This window comes from Ovis aries, chromosome 15 (assembly GCF_016772045.2).
Source record: "Ovis aries strain OAR_USU_Benz2616 breed Rambouillet chromosome 15, ARS-UI_Ramb_v3.0, whole genome shotgun sequence".
Taxonomy (NCBI): Eukaryota; Metazoa; Chordata; class Mammalia; order Artiodactyla; family Bovidae; genus Ovis; species Ovis aries.
This window is the reverse complement of record NC_056068.1, coordinates 38,730,862-38,753,242: the sequence shown is the minus strand read 5'-3', so window position 1 is coordinate 38,753,242 and position 22,381 is coordinate 38,730,862. Positions and strand designations below refer to the sequence as shown.

General features: G+C 33.4%; 1 protein-coding gene across 3 annotated transcripts in view; it reads left to right on the top strand.

Annotated features, from left to right (window-relative positions):
* Positions 1–21,799, top strand: part of FAR1 (fatty acyl-CoA reductase 1) — a 79,868-nt gene extending 58,069 nt beyond the window's left edge. For all 3 annotated transcript variants that reach the window (XM_004016137.6, XM_060399876.1, XM_060399875.1), the window contains 9 exons: positions 861–1,040; positions 3,595–3,772; positions 4,823–4,867; positions 4,992–5,110; positions 6,148–6,215; positions 7,702–7,873; positions 14,740–14,869; positions 17,040–17,167; positions 18,898–21,799. In XM_004016137.6, the coding sequence (XP_004016186.1) occupies positions 861–1,040; positions 3,595–3,772; positions 4,823–4,867; positions 4,992–5,110; positions 6,148–6,215; positions 7,702–7,873; positions 14,740–14,869; positions 17,040–17,167; positions 18,898–19,060 (1,183 nt within the window). In that variant the 3' untranslated portion in view covers positions 19,061–21,799. The remainder of the gene's footprint in view (positions 1–860; positions 1,041–3,594; positions 3,773–4,822; positions 4,868–4,991; positions 5,111–6,147; positions 6,216–7,701; positions 7,874–14,739; positions 14,870–17,039; positions 17,168–18,897) is intronic.
* Positions 21,800–22,381: the final 582 nt, after the last annotated feature.

Genomic DNA, 22,381 nt, shown 5'->3' with positions numbered 1-22,381 from the left:
CATAACTTTTCTTCCAAGGAGTAAGTGTCTTTTAATTTCATGGCTGCAATCACCGTCTTTTATAGTTGGTGCTTTTATAGTTGTCATAATTTTTTTAATGGCTGTATCCTTTCATTGTGTTAAAAATACCTACTTTATTAAATCATATCATAGTGAATATTTGAGCTCTAGCCTTTTTCTATTTCTAGGTAGTGCCTTATAAGTTATTATTCTGCATATATACTTTTGCATTTGTGAAATTTTTCCTCAAAAACATTTCAAGAAAGGGATATATATAGACCTTGAGATCTTGCATGTCACTCTTGTAACAAATGTACCAGTTTTATTCTTAACACCCCTTTGCATTTGTTGCTTTAAAAAGGTGGTTAGCTTAATTGCTACAAAAAAGAGAAATAAACATTTTTACTTGATTTTATGTTAATAAAATTTAAGGTTTTTGAGTTTTCTTTGACTGTTTTGTCCTGATTGATGACTCTACCATAGCATTTTAAAATTACTTATTCTTGTCTTTGTATGTGGTATAATGATTTCATAAAACAGTATGCTTTCAAAAATCAAGATGCAAAAAAAGTGCAAAATGATTTCCAAATGTATGCATAAAAGCCAAAGACTGAAATTATCTGTGTCTATTTCTGGGTAATTTAAAATAATCAGAAAAATTTTAAACACAATTGATAGAATGGCTGTACTTCATGTTAAAATAACAAACAAAATCTGAGCTAAGGGATTAGTTGTAAAGAAACAAATACCTCTTTGTCCCTTTCTGTCTTTGATACTCTAAAATGGAAATAAGTTTTTTTTTAGGAGGTGAAAGAAAGACATAGCTTCCCAATTTTTTATTGTGACTTCTTGTTTTACAGAGATGCTGTTCAGTTAAATGTAATTGCTACACGACAGCTTATTCTGCTTGCACAACAGATGAAGAATCTGGAAGTGTTCATGCATGTATCAACGGCATATGCCTACTGCAATCGAAAGCATATTGATGAAGTAGTCTATCCACCCCCTGTGGATCCCAAGAAGCTGATTGATTCTTTAGAGTATGTTTGTTTGAAATTTATTTAAATTTGCTTTGAACCCAAACTTTGGATCCAGATTTATCTATTTATATGTATCTCTTTGTCTGTTTAGTTTCTCTGTCTCTCCGTCCACAGTACGCATTGCTCTCTTCCTTATTCAGCAAATTATTATATATCTACTGTGTTCTGTTTATCGTATCAATTTGTACCTAATGACTCTAGGTGAAGTCATTGTGAAGCTTTCCCTTTTGAACAGGTGGTGTGATGGTTGGAGGAAAGCCTTTGAACAGCTTATTCATGGTATTAGAGTCTCAGTTTTTTCAAGGAATCAATCTTAGCCACTAAGAAGTTCCTGATATCCATGGAGACTAATGACTACCTGTTCAATAGCAAGGTCTAATTTATTAAAAGATTGTGCTTTTATTTTGCCCAGTGGAGTACGGTTGACCCTTGAACAACACAGGTTTGAACTATGTGAGTCTACTTCTATACAGATTTTTCAGTAAATAAGTCCTCCATGCTGCACAGTCTGTGGTTGGTTGAATGTGTTGATGCACAACCATGGTACAGAGTACTGACTGTAAAGTCACATGGGGATTTTTTACTATACGTAGAGTCAGTGCCCCAACCCTGTGTTTTTCCAGGTGTCAACTGTATATCCTCAGAGGAGCCTTGAATTTTTAAGAAATCAAAGGAGTCATGATCCTTTAATTGATATTCCTAGTGTTATTGTTTATTATCTTTCTAAGGACTAGAATCCTACTGTCAGTTATTGCTTGAGAAGTGGTTGTGATTTGGTGGATACAACTAGGCATGGACAAGATTTCATTTGCTTCAGCCTGTACATTCTCATTGAGTGAAACAAATAGGATCAAAGCAAGAATAAATAGCAGGGTCTTTTCTTCTTTTATAGACTATAATTATAGAAAATTCCAGTATCCATTATATCTTCATGTGTTTTTTTATTCTCATATAATATTCCTGCAAGCTTTTTCTTCCTTTATTCTTTGTTTGCTCTTAGGTCTCTCTTCTTCTAAGAGATCCTGTTCAGGTTCAGCTCCTTAGTTACCACCCCCTGTTGTCTCAGTTGAATTTTTTACTTCCCAGGGGCGCTACAGAATGTTCATAGCTCCTTCTCCAAGTTTTCTTCTAAAATAAGCATAGAAGTCCATTTCTTTAAGGTTTTCCTGGAAATATGAGAAAATAGATTTGTAAGAAAGTTAGTATTGGGAGCTTTCTGGGACATTCTTATGGTAATTCCCTGGTTTCTGTTTTCTAACTCCATTTCTTAGATAGTTCCAAATATCTACCTCATTTTCCTCAGATCATTAGGCAGAAGTGTTTAATATCTCTGGGAAAAGTTGAACGTGCAAGTTAATTTATCTTTTTACTTTTTCTCTATCCAAACATCTGAGTTGCTGATAAAGAGCCTATAAACCTATTCTGTTATTTCCTTTCTTTGTTTACAAAGAAATCTGGCCAGCAGATAATTTTAGGATAACTCGTAGATTGACTATGTAATCTCCCTCCAGTGATAAGGCTTACTGGCTCTACAGTCTCTCCTAGTTAAGCCTGTTTTATTTTATTTTTTAATGTAACTCTTTTATCCACTTTTTGAAGTTCATCTCCATTATGGAATTTTTCCTATGTTGAATAGGAATTTTATAAATATTCAATTTTATAAATATTCCTTTCCTTCCACACAAAAAAGTACTTTAACATTGCAGAAGAAAGTTTATCTTGATAGTCCCATTTTATACATCCTCATCAGTTAGTGTGGGTATCACTGTATACTAACAGTATTTTTAGTATACAAATATGCATAGTATTATAGACAGATAGGAAAACTATCTGAAAACAAGTACATAACATTGAAATTAGAAATTTAGACTGAAAAAGACTATAGAGATCACCTAGTATATCACCCTCCTCTTATAGGTTATCATAGTAGACATTTTCTTCAGAGATACTGAGAGAACTGAAGCAATTTTATGACTTCATAGTAGTTTACTAGACCTTTTATATTAATTGTAAATGTATGTTCATTTAAAATGTGTATAATTAACATGTTATGCTGTTACGGTGATTATATACAAATCTTTAATTCCTTGGGGCCAGATATATTTTGGAGTTTATTTAGACTTTAGAAAAAATATAATCTATTGTGTAATATAAAACAACTTCAGCTATTTAGATTCGGGGTAGTGCTCCTTGTCAAACACATAGGAAGTGTATGAATACTTACAACTAGAAGATGTTTTTTTAAAAAAAATACCATAAATCAGTTCTAATTCGCTTTTGCTACCTACCATATGGTATATGAAAAAACTCTTGGTTTTTAGCTATAGAAACTGGATATACATCTGGATTTGTGGTTGATATTTAATGAAAGTAAAGCTGATTTCCATTTATTTTTTTTAGTAGAAGTTGTCAAACACTTGAGTTGGAGCCACAGACATACTTGAAATATGCAAAGTGGTTTTTCATTTTTTAAATGAAAATATATCTGAAAATATTTTTTTGAAGTGAAACAATATCTGAAAATATTTTTGCATGTAATTTCTTTGTTTACCAGGTGGATGGATGATGGCTTAGTAAATGATATCACACCCAAATTGATAGGAGACAGACCTAATACATACATATACACAAAAGCATTGGCAGAATATGTTGTACAACAAGAAGGAGCAAAGCTAAATGTGGCGATTGTAAGGCCATCAATTGTTGGTGCCAGTTGGAAAGAACCTTTTCCAGTAAGTTGCTAGAGATCTTTGTAAATAATTGGAATTGAGAATTTTAAGTCATAATTTTGTACAAAAAGAGTTGGCAATTTTTTAAGAGCAGGTTTTGTTTACTGTACATGGCTTACTGTGGCAAAGTTGTTTGCATTTGTAGAGAGAGACACTCTTATTGGTACTTTTATGTAAGGTGCATGTATTGTAATGTTGCATGTATAGAAATGCAGATAAGCTTTTAAAGTGTTAACTGAAAATTAAAGGCTATGGTATTGTCTGGAGTCAGAGGAGACCATGCCTTTCAAGTTTCTTTGTCATTGATAAGAGATTGGACACTGACACATCAGCATTTGTTGGCCTTTAAAATTATTTGTGGATTAGTTTTCCCTTGTGGAGGTGAAGGGAATAAAGGTGAGAATATTCAGGATCTTATTTTATTTCATTTGCTTTTTAGTACCTGAAAGAGGCAGGTCTTCTAAGAAGTTCACTTCTTGTATAGTTCACATGCTAAGGAAGATAAAAAATTTCTCTGATTTGCTGTAGAAAAGCAAGGCATTACAGTATTTGTGAATCGCTGAAATAAGAGAAAACGTAGATATAAAATGAAATAAATTGATTTAGGAAAGACTTAAGTCTCTGTAGTAGTAGTAAATGATACTATCTCTTTTGTTACTTTGACATTACTCTGTTTTATTTAGTAATCTTGAGAATTTACCGTTTCCTTCAATCTAAGGATAGTGCCGTAGTAAATAGCACAAAATCAAACTTGAGCAATCTTAATTTAGCTTAAATATTTGACAGATATAAACTTCTTTTTGCAAAATTCTCTTTGCAGAGAGTTAATGAAAGAGTAGGTAACCCTTTGAAAATTATTTTACTTAGTCATTTGCAATCTCAGAAAAGACTATTTAAGATGGGGAGAAATACTCTGGCCTGAATATAGTCAGATTTTTAGTTCTTAGAAGACTACCAAGTGTGTTTGTGGAGTTATATAGAGTTCAAATTGTAAATCTGTAATTTTATAGTATTTCTAAACTCCCTTCCTTTTTTTTTAATTTTTGGTGTTAGGGATGGATTGATAACTTTAATGGACCAAGTGGTCTTTTTATTGCGGTAAGTAATAAGCCTTTTATTGTATTGAATATTCTGTTTTTTTTTTTTTTCCTGTGTATCTTTGTATCGTGTATTTACACTATGGGTTCTGTGCCTTAAAGTTTTGTTTTTAATTTCAACAAAGGCAGGGAAAGGAATTCTTCGAACAATGCGTGCCTCCAACAATGCCCTTGCAGATCTTGTTCCTGTAGATGTAGTTGTCAACATGAGTCTTGCGGCAGCCTGGTATTCCGGAGTAAATAGGTATATGAGATGGCAATGTCGTTTATTAGATGTATAGTAACTGAGATGAGAACTAATGTTAAAAAAATCCTCTATAATGAATATTTATCAGTTTATTAACCCATACCAGTATTATATAGATATATTATCACTTTCAACTGCAAGAGTTGACTTACCACAGCCAATGAAGTGGTTCCATCAGCAGTAATAAGAATTAATATAAATTCTTGTGTACTGGCGCAGGATAGACAAGGTCATTAGAGATTTTCTTTTTAATAAAGAGTTGAAATTCATAGAGAACAGCTTACATGTATCAAACATGCACACTAGTACACTTTAATCAACTCATGGGGCTTCCCTGGTGGCTCAGAGGTTAAAGTGTCTGCCTACAATGTGGAAGACCCAGGTTCGATCCCTGGGTGGGGAAGATCCCCTGGAGAAGGAAATGGCAATCCACTCCAGCACTCTTGCCTGGAGAATCCCATGGAGGGAGGAGCCTGGTACGCTACAGTCCATGGGATCGCAAAGAGTCGGACACAACTGACCAACATCATTCGCTATACTATATAATATTTATAGGTCTAACACTTAAACCTAAACACCTAAGCTCTCAGTGACATTTTTCTAAATAATAATCTTCCCTTATTTTTGAAGTCACTTTTATATTTTACAAAAAGGAGGGATATGATTATATGAATACGTTTCTGGTAAAAGCGAATTCCATTCACAATTTCTTTTTAACTAGAGCCTCTGAAAGTGGGAAGGAGATAGGAAGAGCTGAGGTGGTTCTTTTTCCTGTATGAAAAAAAGACAGTTGTACTAGTACAAGAAGAAAAATATGAAGTCTGTGTTTTTATAAATATTTTTTTGGTAGGATTGGAAAAAAGGGTAGTGTAAATAGTTGTTCAGACATAAAAATTAATCCTTTAAAAATAATATTTTAAATATTTATGGTAAAAAAGTCCTCATTTATTCCTACTTAAGTATCATATAAGATTTAGATTGGTTAAGTTTTAACTTTTTAAAATTTTTCATTGCTTTGATCTTTGTCTTTGCAGACCAAGAAACATCATGGTGTATAACTGTACAACAGGAAGCACTAATCCCTTCCACTGGGGTGAAGTTGGTATGATTTTACCTGTATTTTTGAATGTTAGAATAAATTTTTATAAACTTAAAATGTTCACTGATTACGTTAGAATAATCCATGAGGCATTAAAGCCACCCAGTTACAAGTTTATTCTTATTTTAGTTGCCATGTTAGAACATCTACTAATACTGCCTTTTGGTCCTTAATAATGTTTCATAAATTTAAAAATACCCAGCTGTGTATTCCCTCCTCATCCCACCCTTGTCTGACCCTTATTGTTTCTCTGCTGCCATCTGCAGGATGCCCATAGATAGCCGTGGTATGGAAATAAACCTTTTTCCTTCCCTCATGGGCATTCTTAATCCTGATGTTCCCTATTCACAAGCAGTATCACTCACAGCTACAAGAGTTGATATATCACAGGAAATAGCCAGTTGTCCTAAGAGGAATAGCTGAAGGAGTAAGCAAGTAGGATACATTTTGTCAGAATATTTTCTGTTGCATTTATTAATCTGTTAAATACACAAATTAACAGCAGCAGTGTGTATGCTGTTACTTGTTTCAAAACAGGAATAGTATAACTTAGAACATACTGAAACTTAATCATTTTTAAGTCAAATATAAAGTAAAATATATTTACAGTGTTGATTTAGTATACTAGGTCTTATTTTATCTCTAATTAAACAGTTTTTGTTATCCTTGTGGAATAATTTTGATTTTAAAGTAAATCTTTGTCTTTTATTCTAGAGGTTATTCTATGACATTTTTATTTCTATTTAATGATTGACTGTTAGAGAATATAAGGGGAAAAAATCTAGGGTGCTTTTAATTTTATGATAATTAGTTGTGTTCTTTTAAGAATTTTAAAACACTTCAGATGAGTTAGGTTTTTTATAGTCTTTCATTGTGTTAGGAAGTTTAGCAAAAATCAAGTTGAGCTTTATCTTTTAGTGAATATCTCAGTAAACATTTCCATTGAAGTATTAACGTAGGTGATAATAGAGTTGATTGTTTTGATATTGTATAACCTAGATAAATTACAGCAGAAGTTAATTTGGGGTTGTTTTAAGCTTGTTGATATATGTTAATTTGAGCAACTTAATTATTCATAAGCAAAGGATGATGATTTCCCTTTTCTTTTTAAAGTAAGTACAGTAATAAGAATCTGGAAAGAGGAACAGAAAGAAAGAAGCTATCATGAGAGGTGAAATATAGAAAGTGACCTTGTAAACTGATATAGGTAAAACATTAAACGGATTTTTAAGAGTGAATTTGAGCAAAAATTCATTCATCTAATTAAAAATCATAAATAGTGGGAGTTCTAAAACCACTTGAGTTCAGCAGTTTAATACCCATATTCCCTTAGTTACTATAGAAAGTAGAAAAGTTTGTTTTTTAAATGAGCAAACTCTGACATCTTTGGTAAAATATTTTGCTTTGTAAAAACATGATTTTTTTTTTTTTTTTTTTTACAAAACTTCACGGTTATTATCAAAGCTGTTACACAACTTTTCTTCCTCAGAATACCATGTAATTTCTACTTTCAAGAGGAATCCTCTCGAACAGGCCTTCAGACGGCCCAATGTAAATCTAACCTCCAATCACCTTTTATATCATTACTGGATTGCTGTAAGCCATAAGGCCCCAGCATTCCTGTATGATATCTACCTCAGGATGACTGGAAGAAGCCCAAGGTAATGGTGACTAGCTCTGTCTTATCTGTTCCTCTGACTGTTAAACAACCCATGCTTACACTAAACTGCATATTAACTCTGTATTTGTTTATGCTTATGATAAGGCTTAATGGCCTTTTGTGACTGAGAAGACTCTTGAATTTAAGAATTTATCAGAAAAGCAAAGGTAGTGTTATAATTCATTCTGTTCTAAATTTTGGATGATAAATTACTGTCAAATGCTGAATTCTAGGTCTAACTTTAGGTATTTTTTTCTGAATAACAAAACATTCAAAATGCTTTGATGCTTATTTTTCCTACAGGATATTATCTAAATCATTTCTTCAAGATGAATCCTTTAAACCAAGTATTCAGGCGCCCCAATATTAAGTTTTATTCCAACAACTTATTGCTTCATTATTGGAAGGGTGTCAGACATACAGTACCTGCATTATTGCTCGATCTTGCACTCAGGTTGACAGGTCAGAAACCGTGGTAAGAAGAATAGCAGTAAATACACTGTATTGGTAAGGTGGTGGAGGCTTGCTGGAGAGACAAAAAGTCGCTAGCATGAGCTTTACCTTTAGTTACTAACCTGATTAATCACAATCACAATCCGGATGCTAGAACATTTCTTAGAAATTGAGGATATTTGGGGAGACTGTGGATCTCATCTTATTGGGCCATTGATCCTCCAAAATCCTATATCACAGGAAATGTCCAGCGTCAAGGTTGTCATTGTTATTATAAGCTGAAATTGAGCCCTTCTCTCCCCATTAATAACTTGGAGGTGAGTTTCATAGGGGATTAAGGGTTAAATGTTTTGTTTTAAGTGGATTGTACAGTTTTATATGAAAAAAACCTAGGATGCTTCTAGGAAATTAATTGCTTGAGCTATCTCAGCTTCCCATTCAGCTTATAATATTGTAATTACAGTTTTTGACTAATTTTTCAGGTTGATAATGTCATAGTTTAAAACGAAGATTAACAAATTGAAAACTTCATTTCTTATAGTTGTTATAACAAGGCCTTTTTTTTAATTGAAAGCTTACAAACTTAAGTAATCCTACTGTCTTTACCACAATTATAGTGAAATATACTATAAAAATATTATTTTTTTAACTACATTGGCATTTGTAGTGGAGCCTTTGATTGGAGAGTTCAGGATTTGAGTATTTAAGTGTAAAGAAGATGCTGATTCCAGAACTTTCATCAGCTGCTCAAATAAAAGCGAGGTATCTGCTAGTTATAGTGTATCAGGATTTGAGTTACATGTAGGGAATTTTCTGTGGATTCAGTTGTCCATTATGTTTCTCATCATGTATGTTCAATATTGAAATATATGAGTGGTGTTGAACAATAGTGCATGCTATCTTGATATTAGTAGATTATATGTAGATTAGGGCAGAAAAATCAAAACTAGGTTCAAAAAGTAAAATAAGTTAAATATATCACAATGCTTTACACAGAAAAGGGGGCTTAGTAAACTTACATGAAGAACCAGAGTTGATTAAATAATTTATAATAGATATTGATGCATAACAAATTATCTCAAACTTAGTGGCTTAAAACAGCAGCTGTCATTTTATTATTTCTTTTGGTTTATTGCTTCTCTCAGCATCTGGAATTTAGGAAGGAATCCACTGGGTAGCTTTGGCTTAGAGGTCTTTCATGTGACTGAGGTCAGATGGAACCCTTTCAGGGACGTGTAGTGGAACAGCTGGTGTCATTGTCTCCTCATGTGGTATCCGGATCTTTTCACAGACCAGTGGTCCTTTGCAAGGACCAGTGGTCGCCTTAGGGGAGTTGGACTGCTTACATGACAACTGGAGGCTTCAAGGAAAAGTGTTTCAGCAGGCAAGGTGGAAGCAACGTGCATTTCCTGACCTACCTAAGAAAATCATGCAGCACTACTTCCACCTTATTCATTTAGTCCCAGGCGAGTCACAGATCTTCCAAGATTCCAGGAGCAGGGATATAGAGAATAGTTAAGATCATCTTGTAAATGAGCTGGTGAGATGAAAGGTATTGTTGCAACCATTTTTGGAAAGTGCAATTTGCTATAGTCAGTCTTCTAGTCCCAACAGTTTATATTCCTCCTACATGGAAAACACTCTTGCTTTTTCCCCACAAAACCTCTCTGACAAAAACTTGAAGCCAGTGTGGTTAGTGAAATCTGATATAATTGTGGATGAAGCTTTTCAGATACATTTCCTCAAATATTGATCTGAAAACCTGTGAACCAAAGTGTCAGGTTACCTCCTGTCCGTCCGACGTATAATAGTGAGACAAGCATAGGAAATAATTTAGACTTGTTCAAAAGAGAAAAAATAAGAGGCACACAGCAATCACTGGTCCATAACAATTCTTCATTCCAGCAGGGTATGTTTGATGGTTTCTTAGTTAGGGTTTCATTCCCCCTCTCTCCTGAGTCATCCTTCTTTTCCTGTTGGGAAAAAAAAAAAGGGCCTGTGTTTGCAACTGAATAGCCTTCTTACCCTACTTCCTGCCCACAAAAAGTTGGGAGTCTTTAGAGCAGAGATGGCAAGCTTTCTGTAAAGCACCATATAGTAAATATTTCAGTCTGTGAGCCATATGGATTCTGTTGCAGCTTTTTACCTCTGCTGTTAAATGTAGCTTCCACCTTATAACTACTCGATTCTGCAGCCTCAGACAATATGTAAATGAACAAGCATGACTGTGTCCCAGTCAGACTTTATTTTAAAAATAGATGTATTTGGCCCTAAGCTGTGGTTTGCTGGACCTTAATGCAGAGGCCTCTTTGCATTTGGTACTGTCTCTGTCCTTATAAGTGTAAACTCAGAATTCCTTTAAAATTATGTGTGTTTCCCATGTATTTGTTTTAAAACAATCCAGTCCATTAGACCAAAGCCATACTCACAGATCTTTTTGAGACATACCCTTCTCTGTCTTGGGTTCCTTATGAAGTTGCTATGGAACAGCACCCTTGAGTCTTAAATCTTTGCCTCTTACATCCTTCGCTCTTAAATCCTGTCTCTTAGAGCCTCTGTAAGACATATCGTTAGCATCTAGAATGAAACTTGTCTGAAAGTTTCTATGAAGTATACTACTGTAATCTTTTTGAGGTCCTAACAGAATCTTACATCTGCATTCTCGATTTGATCTTTGATCAGAAGTTGTTTCTAAATGAATTCCTGGCTAGAATTTTACATTTCTTCCAAATTCCACTAAAACCAGATCATCTTTGTCCTGTTTGAGGAAATCTTGGCTTAGATCATCAAGTTTATTAGATACATTTTCTATTTTCCACGTGACCATAGGTAATGGTTTTGTTCTTCTAACTTCCAACATTATTTTCCTCACTTACCTTGAAACTCTCACCAGCAGCTTCCGTATAGCCCTTTTATTTTTTCCACTAACATCCTTGGTCCTTCCATTCTTTATCAGTGGTCTCAAGGGCCTCACAGTTTCTGTCCACCTAAAGGCAGTACTGCGTGTTTTAGATTTTTATTACAGCAGTCCCTCACTCCCAGTACTGATAGATCTGTTCCCATTATTTGTGCTGCATGACAAATCTTTCAAATTTAGAATCTTTTTGTTTTAATTTAGATAAAATTGACATCAGACAGTATCTTAAAACAGTAATCATTTCATTCTGTGGGTCAGAAGTTCTAGAAGGCTTTGATGGGATGGTTCTCTCTTAGAAGTGATTGCAGTCATAGGGACTAGAGCCAGGTACACTGTAGGGAATGGTAAAGGAGAGGAAGGGTGCCGAGCAGCTGGGTGGCCAGACATCTTTCTCTCTTCATATAGTCTCAGAACCTTTCAATGTGGTCTCTGCACATGGACTAATTTGGGCTTCCTCACAGTGTGGCAGCCTCAGGGGGAGTTGAACAGCATACATGACCTCTGAAGGCTTCAAGGGTGAGTATTCCACTGAGCAAGGCAGAAAGCTACCTTACTTTTTCTTAACTCCCCACAGAAGTCACAGTATCACTTCCACCTCATTCTGTTGGTATAAGTTACCTTCACCTCTTAATGGGACCTTTGAATAGTTAAGGTGATACTGTAGGTGAACATATAAGATGGGAGATAATATTTGCAGCCACCTTTGGGAATTAAAATTTGCTACGAATAGGAAGCATCAAATAAAGAGTCTTCTTAACTGAGGTTTGTCCTGTACAAGGCTTTCTAAATATCAAACTAGGAATGCTTTGGGAGCTTACAGTCTAAGCGCAACAAGAGACATAAAGATTTTTTATTTAGGCAATTTTATAAATGTTAAATACATGGCGGTAGTTGCTCAGTCATGTCTGACTCTTTGAGACCCGATGGACTGTAGCCTCCCAGACGCCTCTGTCCATGGAATTTTCCAGGCAAAGAAAACTAGAGTGGTTTGCCATTCCCTTTTCCAGGGGATCTTCCCCACCCAGGGATCTAACCCAGGTGTCTTGCTTTGAGGGCAGCTTCTTTACCATTTGAGCCACCAGGGAGGCCTCAAATGTTAAAGTCTTATAATTTATATTATTAAATTTGTTCAGATTATTTGCTGAGCAAAGTAGTGGCCTCTACACCTTACATTAGGACCTTAATATAATGCCTGCTTCTGCATTAAACTAATGGCAGTCATGTCACTCATGGTGTCCATTTTACTCATTTGCATTGTTCTGAGTATCAGTCAACTTGATAAAAATGACTTACTGTATATCTGGGTATAATTTAAAAAGTACAACTCAGATATGCATCATATGGATTCTGGTGACTAGTCTCTGGGAACTAGAATGCATGATATTATCACATATAGAAGCAGTATAAGTTATCTGCTTTAGCTTTTGAAATGTAGTAGTTATTTTCTCTTAATGGTATTTTAAAAAAATGGTTCTGTGGCCTTCTTTTTGTTGTTGTTTTGTTATTTAGCTTAACTTTCTCTAGTTTAACTTCTCTGAATCTTAAATTTTTATTTTTGTGGTTCTCAGTGGAGGGCAGTTTTGCTTCCCTCAAGGGACATTGGACAGTTTTCGGAGATGTTTTTAGTTATCACAACTGGGTAGATGCTACTGGCATCTAGTGGGTAGAGACCAGAGATAACTGCCAAGTTTCTTACAGTGCACACAGCAGCCCCCTCCCACAAAGAATTATCTGGGCTAAAATGTCTATAATGCTGAGATGGAGAAACCCTGGACTAGATGATCGTTAGGATCTTGCCCTCCTCTAAAAGTTTTTAAGAATTTTTTTCAGGTTGCTGTAATAAAGAATGAATACTCAGAACATACATGGCAATGTGGTCCCAGGCATCTGCTCTTAGAGCATGTTTAACCAAAGACTAGTGAGGCAGTTTTAAGTTTCTATTTATATTTCCCATAGTATTCAGTCCAGACTTTTATTACTTGATAAATGTTCTGTGAACTTAATATATATATATGACCTTTCAGATTTCCTTCTCCCTCTCCAGTATTTTATTGTAATTATGGCGGAATCACTGATTGACTTTTAGGGTAATTCTGTCACTTGGGTGAATCTGAAAATAAGACTAAGTGAGAATTGTCAGTGAAAATGGAGTTAGGAAGAAAAACTTTTTAAATAAGGTGTATGTCAGAAAGCCACATTAACCAAATATGTGTGTATGTGTGATTCATGTATACTATACTGGCTGTGATAGTTGGTATTAATGACCAATCTTGTAAATCTTCTCCTCCCTTCAAATTCTTTCTGTTTGAACTATTCCTGTCTAGATTTAGCCTTTGATGCTCACTAATTCTGTGTTTAATGGAGGTTTTATTTTGTAATTACTTTCTTTAATGAAGTACAGTTCATCTTTACATACATAGTCCATGTTGTCTCATTTTCTTTCAGTATTCTGTATTCAGGGTTTCTTTATAAATGTGTTGAATGTGTCAGAATTGCTTAGCTAATGTTACTGTTTTGATTTCCTCCTCATTTCTAATGTTCTCATTTTCTTCTGTTTCTCTCATTTCTGAAGCCCTGATTTGGGGATCTCTAAACTGCATAATGCTAATCCTAATTGTGGGACTATAAATAGAATTCTTTTAAAGTATTTCTTCACATATAATTTTTCTTTTTATCAGAGATTAGGAATTTTTGGTGTGTGTGTTTTGAAAAGTTCTGCCTTCTATTTCTCTCCCTATCATTGATAATTATTATCATGTAGATGTTACTGTTCTGGTTAGTGTTATGATATCAGTGACTTACAGTGAATCATGATATATAAAATGCCAAATTTAAAGATTAAAGTCCCTCACCCTTTTAAAAAGAAACGAAAAAGTATCAAACTTTCTTATTTTTATTAAGATGGATATTGGGGATTTGGGAAGATTAGGGAATATATTGAATATCTATTTGAGAAAGTTGTCAACATGAGTCATTGATTTCATGGCACATCCAGGCGCCTGTTGGTGTTCAAGGGCAAGTTGTTTAAAATATATAGAGAGAATTAACTAAATGGCAAATGAATATTTCTGTATACTTTGCTTCCATGATGCTAAAGAGTTGAGATTAAAACATAACAATATGTTATGAGTTCACAGAAAATCTTACTAAAATGAAGCTGAGCTAAAATGTGATTTAAGGAACAAAAAAGGAAACGAATGCTATTTGAATTCATTTATTTGCTTAGTATTATATGTAGAAAATTTGGCCTTGAAATACTCCATTTCATATATCAGCAGAACTCTCCTTGGGCAATATGAAATTCATTTACTGCTGCTTAATTTTTTTTTTTTTTTGCATTTATATAATGTTCCAAGATGCAGAAATATTCTTATTTCCTAGTGATTTGGTACACTTATTGAACTACGTGTTGCAATTTTACTGTCAATTCCGTGGGTGGTGGTGAGATTTTTCCTTATCTATGCAAATTATGAATCTCAGTTTTCCTTAAAATACAGGATGATGAAAACAATAACTCGTCTTCACAAAGCTATGGTGTTTCTTGAATATTTCACAAGTAATTCTTGGGTTTGGAATACTGACAATGTCAATATGTTAATGAATCAACTAAACCCTGAAGATAAAAAGGCAAGTACTTTTTTATATTAGAAAATAAGGAGCATACTAATTAGAGTATGCTAATTAGCAACCTGAGAAATAATTGGGTATTTTCTACAACCATTATGCAATAAGAAAGTTGATCTATTTATAGGGTCCCATTTTCAATCATAATTGGTAATAAAATAAAGTTGCTTTATTTTAGAATTTTATAATTAAGTATGAGAGTAGCAGAAATATTTTCAAAGCATGATTGAAATGTTGATTCTCTTTTAATGTCAGGTTCAGAGAGAATTTTTATGCATTTCCCCCCTAAATACTGTTTTAAGTTTTGAGGAAAACGTCTCAGAAATTGCTTTTCAAATAATCTACTTTTTGCCATTCTACATTTTGCTTTCTGTTAGTTTGAAACTTAAACTCTTATGAATTTTCTTTTTAAGTTTACCTTAGATATTTGAACATGCATACTTAACAAAAAATTGAGCAATTTGTATAGCCTCTTCCTTAATGATACTAAGGACCATAAAATGCTTCAGCTCTGATTATCACCCCCACTAACTTATGTGGTTGTATGTTACTTTAGTGTTCTACTTAAATCTCATAATTAGAAATGATTATTTTGTTCAGCTTTGTTGTTGTTGTTGCTAAGTAGTGTCCAACTCTTTAGCTACTGCACAGACTGTAGCTCACCAGGCTCCTCTGTCCATGGGATTTCCCAGGCAAAATATTGGAGTGGTTGCCATTTCCTTCTCCAGGGGATCTTCCTGACCCAGGGATTGAACCTGCATCTCCTGCAGTGGCAGGTGGATTCTTTACCACTGAGCCATCAGGGAAGCCTGGGGGCTAATTTGCTCCTGCTTTACAGTATCATTTCTTAATTTAGCAAGGCCTAATAAAATATTGATACTTCCACCTTTTCTTGGATCATGCAAAGGCTAAAACATGTAATCTAGTCAATTAGTATTCATATAGATTTACCAGCATAGTTGTCTTTTTACTGCTCTTATTTCTTCCTCCATCCTCCTCTAATGATTTCAGACTTCAGTCTGGAATCATTTTCATTCTGCCCAAAGAGTACCCATTAGTGTACTTTCTCTAGTGTTTGTCTTCTGTTGATGTTAGATTATCTCAGTTTTTATTCTTGGAATATTTTTATTCTTCAGTGATATTCATACTGCTATAGAATTCTATGTTAGCAAGCTTTCTTTGAGCACTTGGAAGACATCGTCTCATAATCTTACAGCTTCCATTGCTTCTTTTGAGATGTCAGTGGTCAGACTAATAGTTGTTTCTTTGGAGGTAATCTACAGTGCCTTTTCTGGTTTAAGAAAAATTTCTTTCTTTGACTTTCAGCAGTTTTACTCTAGTATGTAAAGATACATGTGTGTATATACAGTATGTGTGTGTTTTAAATCTGTGGCTTGATGTCTCACAATTTTTGGAAAATTTCCAGCCATTGTCTTTTCAGATACTGCTTTTTTTCTATTCTTTTTCACTTTTCCTATGGGAATCCAATCACACAAATGTATGACCTTCTCATTATCTCATATCTTAAGTCTCCATTTCAGTGCTGTGGTACTTTAATGATTTATTTATGGTAGCTTTTTTATTTTTAGTCTAGAGCTTGCTATTTCCAGAGAAGTGTTACAGCTTGCTATTTTCAGAGAAGTGTGATGGTAAATTAAATTGTGAATAATCTGTTTATCACACCAAAAAAATTACCTGATTGTGTGTGGAAGAGCTCTGAGCAGAATATATCCCTCTTATTTTGTCATGAAGTAGCATTTTTATAAGGGTTGATTTTCTATATTTATCTACTATTTTCATCAAATGGCCTACTTACTGTTACCTAAACTCCTAAGCCAGCTTTCATTCTTAAAAAAAGAAAGCCACATTCTTTCTCTTAATGTCAATACTATTCTCTAGGAAAATTAATCTGTGTAGTATGCAAGATGTTCAAAAAGAAGAGATACTGTAGATAGAAGGAAACTGGAAATAAGTGTATTGTTTCTGTGTTTAATGGAAGATAATGAAATAGTAAAAACTTTTTTTGTGAGTGGCAGTAAGATTTTAAAAATTAATATGGTAAACATTTTGTAAGCATGTCCTGTGGAATTAGCCTTTGGAAAAAGTGAATTTTTGACTGGTTATGAAAAAAAATTATTCAAGAGAATAACCAGTAATTGTTTTGTTTATGTAGACCTTTAATATTGATGTACGGCAGTTACATTGGGCAGAATATATAGAGAACTACTGTATGGGAACTAAGAAATATGTACTGAATGAAGAAATGTCTGGTCTTCCTGCAGCTAGAAAACATCTGAACAAGTAAGTTTTATATGGGTTTGATTTCATCTTGTCTTCCTTATGAAATACTAGTTTTTTCCTAAGCTGTTAACTTGAGATATTGCTAATAATATATTGTATTTAGGAAAGTGGTTGCCTTTGGACTGCAACTCTGGTAGTGTTGATTTAACTTATGACTATTGAAGCTTACTGTTTTCATCAGTTTATACTATTCATTAGTAAGAAAGTCAGGTGGAATTTAGTTTTAAATATCACTTTCATCTTCCCTTATTGCTACTGAAGAAGTAAAGATATCAGGAGATAATAAAAATGTATTTTAAACTGCAGATAATGTAAAGTTTCTTCTACCTTATTGAAATACATCTTTAGAAGAAGAAAAGAGATCTAATAATACATTATTCAGTATAGAGCTTTTTCTTTGTTTATAAAATAGTTATTCTTTTTCCCTTAGTCTCTTATAAAACTAATATGTACTAATAGTTAAAAAACACTTAGAAAATAAGAGAAAAAATTACTATTAATCCATTATCCAGAGATGCAATTAGTAGTAATCTCTTTTATTCATAGTAATTTTTAATACAATTTTTATAACAGTTTTCAAAACTTTTGCATTATTCTTGCTCTTTCAACTCTTTGAGACTTTATAGGGCAGATAGTTGTGTAGATGAAGAAATAGAGACTTAGGGAAGTTGTAGTTGAAAGGTCATATTGTATTAAGTGGCAGAGCAAAGTTATTTTGTCTACACTCATTGTTCATATATTGTACAGTTAAGCATTGAATAACATGTATTTGAACTGTGTGGGTCCATTTATACGTGATGTTTTTTCAATAAATACATACTGTAGTACCACACAGTGTGAAGTTGGTTCAGTTCACTGATGCAGAAATACAGGTAAGAAGGGCTGACTCTAAAGTTATATTTGGATTTTCAATTGTATGAAGGATTAATGCCCCAACCCCCACATTGTTTAAGAATCAACTGTAGTTCTATATCTTTCATTGCCTGTTTAAGTTAGTGGAATTTATGTAATGTTACGGCATACCTAAAGAATTTAGATTCCTTTCTAACACCATTAAAAAAACATCAAAAATGTTTTGAAACATAAGCAAGATAATACGTATCTTGCTCTTTGAGAATGGGAGGGTCTTCCTGTGTAGAGCAAGTACCATGTTTCATTCATGTTATGAGGACTTGTCTAGTTGACTTTTGATCTTGACGGACAGCTCTAACTGAAGGAGTAAGTTCTTCTGTCTGACAACTTGTAAGCAGCTAAAGATATCCAAAAATATTTATTTTGTCTGTAGGATGATGTATATAATGAATGTCCCCTTTTAGATGAGATAAGCTCTGGAATTACAAGAGATATTTCTATTTTACTTAACATACTTGTTGCCTAGCACAGTTTAGGGCATACAGAAGGCTGCTTAATAGTTCTTGTTAACAAGTAAATTTACATCCCAAATGTTACAAAAAACTTTGTATTATTGTTAATAGAAATAATGCGTTGTTTGATGGACTGCTGTCCAGAATGTGCAGTCAGTTGTTTTTGATGTTTGCTAACTGTCTAATTGCTAGTTAATTTTTAAGTAAGTTTCAAATTCATATGGATTTGAACTTTGATTAAATTAAGAATTGAATATGAATTATCTGCTAGCCAACAATATTCTTTTCTAGAAGATAGTATCCAATATATCTCTTGATCTGCTTTCCAGGTTGAGAAACATTTATATCTCTTGATCTGCTTTCCAGGTTGAGAAACATACGTTACGGTTTCAATACTATCCTTGTGATCCTGATTTGGCGTATTTTTATTGCAAGATCACAAATGGCGAGAAACATCTGGTACTTTGTGGTTAGTCTGTGTTACAAGTTTCTGTCCTACTTCCGAGCATCCAGCACTATGAGATACTGAAGACAAGAATTTAGCATTAGAACATCTATGCATATGGTGGTCTAAATGCATAAAATGTAAAATGTACTTAAGTCATTTCACCTTTTGTCAAGACATTAAACCATCTTAGCTCAGAATGTGGAGTAAATTATGGTACATTTTATGTAACATTTTAATGTATGCTCATAAAAGCGTAGTGAATACACTGTGGTATGCCAGCTCAAATCTGTAATAGCCATCAAAACCATGATTTAACATTTTGCTCCCTGGGGGAAAAGGGTTGGGTAAGGGCAGGAGGGGGAGATAGGAACACTGACCAGTATAACTGTGCAATTCTGGAATATACTAATTAAAATATGCCTTAACATAGAGTGATTTTCTAATTATAATATTTAGTGCAGTGGAAAGCATTTATTTGGATGGGAATACTAGCTAAGTTGGTAGATATTTGATTCTACAGTGTTTGATTTTTATCATCAGTTGAAGTGATTTTTAGTTTTGTTAAAATTACAGCCAAACTATTTTCACATCATCCTGTAAGTTACTGAATGGTCTCAAATGTGAAAAACACATTTTCATTTTCCTCCTTTCTCTGATTTGAGGTCTGATACATATCATTTTCTATAAGCAATCAGTTACTTTCATAATCAGAAGGCTATATATTATTATAGAGACCCTACTGGATCTAAATGAGTTTGAGAATCCATATCAGCATATGCCATGTGTTTTTAGAAGGAAAATGAAAATTCACTAAACCTATTAGTATTAAGAAAGAATAAGAGTACATTTTTCTTGACCACCTTATGACCAAATAAAAACCAATTCTGTGACATTTTGTTCATGATTTGAAGCTGGATGATTACTTGAGACTTTGGCAAGCAGGTGTGGGTACAGGGAGGAATTCATCATACTTGTGCTCTCCTCCCTTAATGAATTTTATTAATAGGACTTTAAAAGGCTTATACTATCCAATTAAAACTGAAAGTACATTACTGTGGAATAATGTATTTGCAGGTAATCATAACATTAAGAAAATGTTCTCATATGTGTGTAAACACATACTAACTTTTGACCTTGAGAGCTGAATTCCTTCAAGAAAAATAATGCATAAAATAATGTGTATAAGATTAAATAAAGAACTTTATTTACATACCACATAAAGTAGCAAACTGTTGAATGAGTTTAAAAATGCCTTTTATTTTTTGTGCATGTGGTTTTAGCTTTTAGAAAGAAATGAGTTATAGAAACAAGTAGTAGTAAGATAATTGATGTATATTTTAAATGATACATTATAATTCCCTTTAAATCTTAATAGTAGTTAATTCTCCTTACTGTTGTAACACACATTTGGTTTAACAGATCAGCATAACATGTTCTAATTTAGCTGATCAAGTTGTACTATATTTAAATCATTAACAGTGTATCTTGAATATGTTTAATGAAGTCAGTTTACAATACAAAAAGTTACATAGAACTTTAATCTTAATTTTCTCATCAATTCAGATGCAATGTATAAGAAGTTTATTTTATTATTGTGAAAAAATTAAATGTAAAGGAAATCACCTTCTTCCATGCAGGTGTATAATCTTGAAAAGGAAAATGCTTCCATGTTGAAGCCAGATTTTCTGTAGTAAAACTTTTAAAACATTATTTTAAAAGAAATATGTATATAAATATATATATATATATTCTTTGCAGTGATACTAAAGTCTCTGGTCTAGGACCATACCTTTTATAAGGTGTGAGAGACCATGGCAGTGTCTAAGAATGGAATAAATGATGATGCCTTTGATTTAAAGTGGCCCACATAATTAACTATAGATGCTCTAACCTTTGAATGCTCCATCTCTCCAGTACATTTCCATAATGTGTTGAAAATAAGCTAACATTTGTATGATTTTTATACATCTGCTGACAATACTTAGATGACTTATCTTTGTATCTTGCAAAAGAATCAGGTATAACTTTAGCAGGCATGTGAAGTACATGGGAGGTTTGAACTCTGTCATTATTATTGTAATCTAACTTGAGGAAATGATAATTGGGAGGGTGCTAAGGCCACTGCATTAATTTTGTGGGTTTAGAATTCTTTTGTCAAAAGAAAGCTAATGAATAAATTAATATGTCATTCTGGAACTTAAAAGTTTTAAAATTAGTATAAAACATACATAGGTTGTTAATCCTCGCCAACTTGACTTTGAGCTTAACTCAAACATAAAGATTTTAGGAATCATTTGTATTGATGTCATTTGCTAGACCTGGTTTTTTAGTTCTTTCTGATTATATTTTTACACACAGACTCAAATTTTAACAGGATAGCCTGTTGAATAAATCTAATAAATCATTTAACTCATTTGATAATAAAGCTACATTTTAAACATTTTTTCCCCCCATTCACTCTTGATTCTTATAATTCTGGCATATGCATTTGTCACTTGTGAAGTCATTGTAACTATAAGTAAACTTGACTTGGCAACATTAATATGTTTAATAACTCATCGCCGAGAAGCATGGCAATACATTCTTTGACTTGGGGATGGCATAAAATAAACATTTTCTGAATCTGTGTAATAAAGTTTGGAAGCAGGAAGGGAAGATCTTATTTCTCTTCCTTTTCTATGCTTGTCTATAGGAACTGGTTCAGGGTTTTTTGCTTTTTTGTTTTAAATGTAAATCGATAGTCTTTTATAAGAAATAGAAGCATTATTGGGTGCCTTTGTTTGTAAACCAAAAAGTAATAAACGAATCCCTATATTTCCATTATAGTATTTATTGTTTTTTTACAATAATTGTCCTTAAAGTTACTCATGAGGTTATGTGGTTAGAATTACAGGAAACAGTTCTCGCTGATAATTCTTACCTTTGTTAAGGTGTATTCATTATTTCTTTGTATCCTAATTTTATTGAATTCTAAGTCTGTTACATAGCATTTTAGAGGAAGCACATAGGCAAGATGAATACATTTTGTTAAAATATTATTTTTATTTATTAGCTGGAATGAGGTGGTTTTTCTGAAAACAGTGCCAGGGTGTCAGTTAGGTTCCATGTACTCTCCTCCCCATTGAATGATACCATATTAATTTATAAATATATTTGTTGTAACTTGTCTGTTGAGTAAGTATAAAAAAGCATTCATTAGTAATAGAGTGTAACCATAAAAAAGGAGAGAGCTGATATCAGGCCAGGCAGGGTACAGGTGAATATAAATGGCCTTCCAAGCCAAGCTCTTCTAGGCTTGACTCTAAGTCATGACTTGAAACTGTTGGCACTGACTTGTTCTATTTTGAGAAAAACTCCCTATTCTTTTGCATGAGCAACTAGAGAAAGGAATGTATACTGCAT